Source organism: Penaeus monodon, chromosome 25 (assembly GCF_015228065.2).
Source record: "Penaeus monodon isolate SGIC_2016 chromosome 25, NSTDA_Pmon_1, whole genome shotgun sequence".
NCBI lineage: Eukaryota > Metazoa > Arthropoda > Malacostraca > Decapoda > Penaeidae > Penaeus > Penaeus monodon.
This window is the reverse complement of record NC_051410.1, coordinates 33,406,415-33,407,269: the sequence shown is the minus strand read 5'-3', so window position 1 is coordinate 33,407,269 and position 855 is coordinate 33,406,415. Positions and strand designations below refer to the sequence as shown.

Sequence of the window (855 nt, the reverse complement as noted above, 5' to 3'; positions counted from 1 at the left end):
AATTGCCTTGGGGTGATAACTAGTCAGAAACTTTTTTTTTTGCCTGACAGTTTCACTTAACACCTGGAATGATAATTCATATACAATTAACACTGTCCACACTCATTTTCATGGAATATAACCTACAAATCATCTTGTGCAAACAAAAAAAGTTATACAGGTACCTTTGTCCGAGAATCAAAGAGCTTCCACTCAGGGCGCATAGGACTAGAATCTCTACTCCGACTAAATGCTAGACGAGCAGGACTTGCATCACGGGACCGGAAGCCATCACGAAGAGTTGAATCATATCTGAAAAATGGTAAACTATATACATGGCAAACAATTTATATTACCCATTTTTCTTATCATAATCCTGGTTAAACTTCAAATAGCTTTGTATACCTAATAGTATATATAAAATGCAAAGAAAAATACATATACTAACTATGAAGAGAGAGAGAAATGAATAACACAGTACAATACAATAATCATAATCACAAACAATTAGGAAAAATTTAAATATTTCTGATACTATATGATGTGCATTTATGTGGACAATCCAGAGATGCTTAGTCTTCAGTCATCAAATATTTAGAATTTAGAATTTTGTGAGGGGTTTCTTGACATTTACACACAGAAAATAAACAGACAATTATATAATTCATTACAAGATAATAAGCAACAATACACACTGGAATGAGCACATAAGCTCCTCTGTTTCAATAAAATGAAAGTCCTGACTATATTTTAGTTATTTTAACAAGATTCTACAAATTCTTAAGCAATCTTTTCACACATCTAGAAAAAAAAAAAAAACTGAATTAGCATTTGATAAAATGTTTACAGGTTTAGTTTGTGTGAATTTAGCTTTAC

The 855-nt window shown here is 31.1% G+C and overlaps 1 protein-coding gene across 1 annotated transcript in view; it reads right to left on the bottom strand.

Moving 5' to 3' along the window:
- The window catches only part of LOC119589156, a gene marked incomplete in the record, with an annotated part of 81,195 nt that overhangs the window by 6,096 nt on the left and 74,244 nt on the right, over positions 1-855 (bottom strand). Inside the window, 1 exon segment of the mRNA XM_037937735.1 lies at positions 165-291. Coding sequence (XP_037793663.1) covers positions 165-291 — 127 coding nt within the window.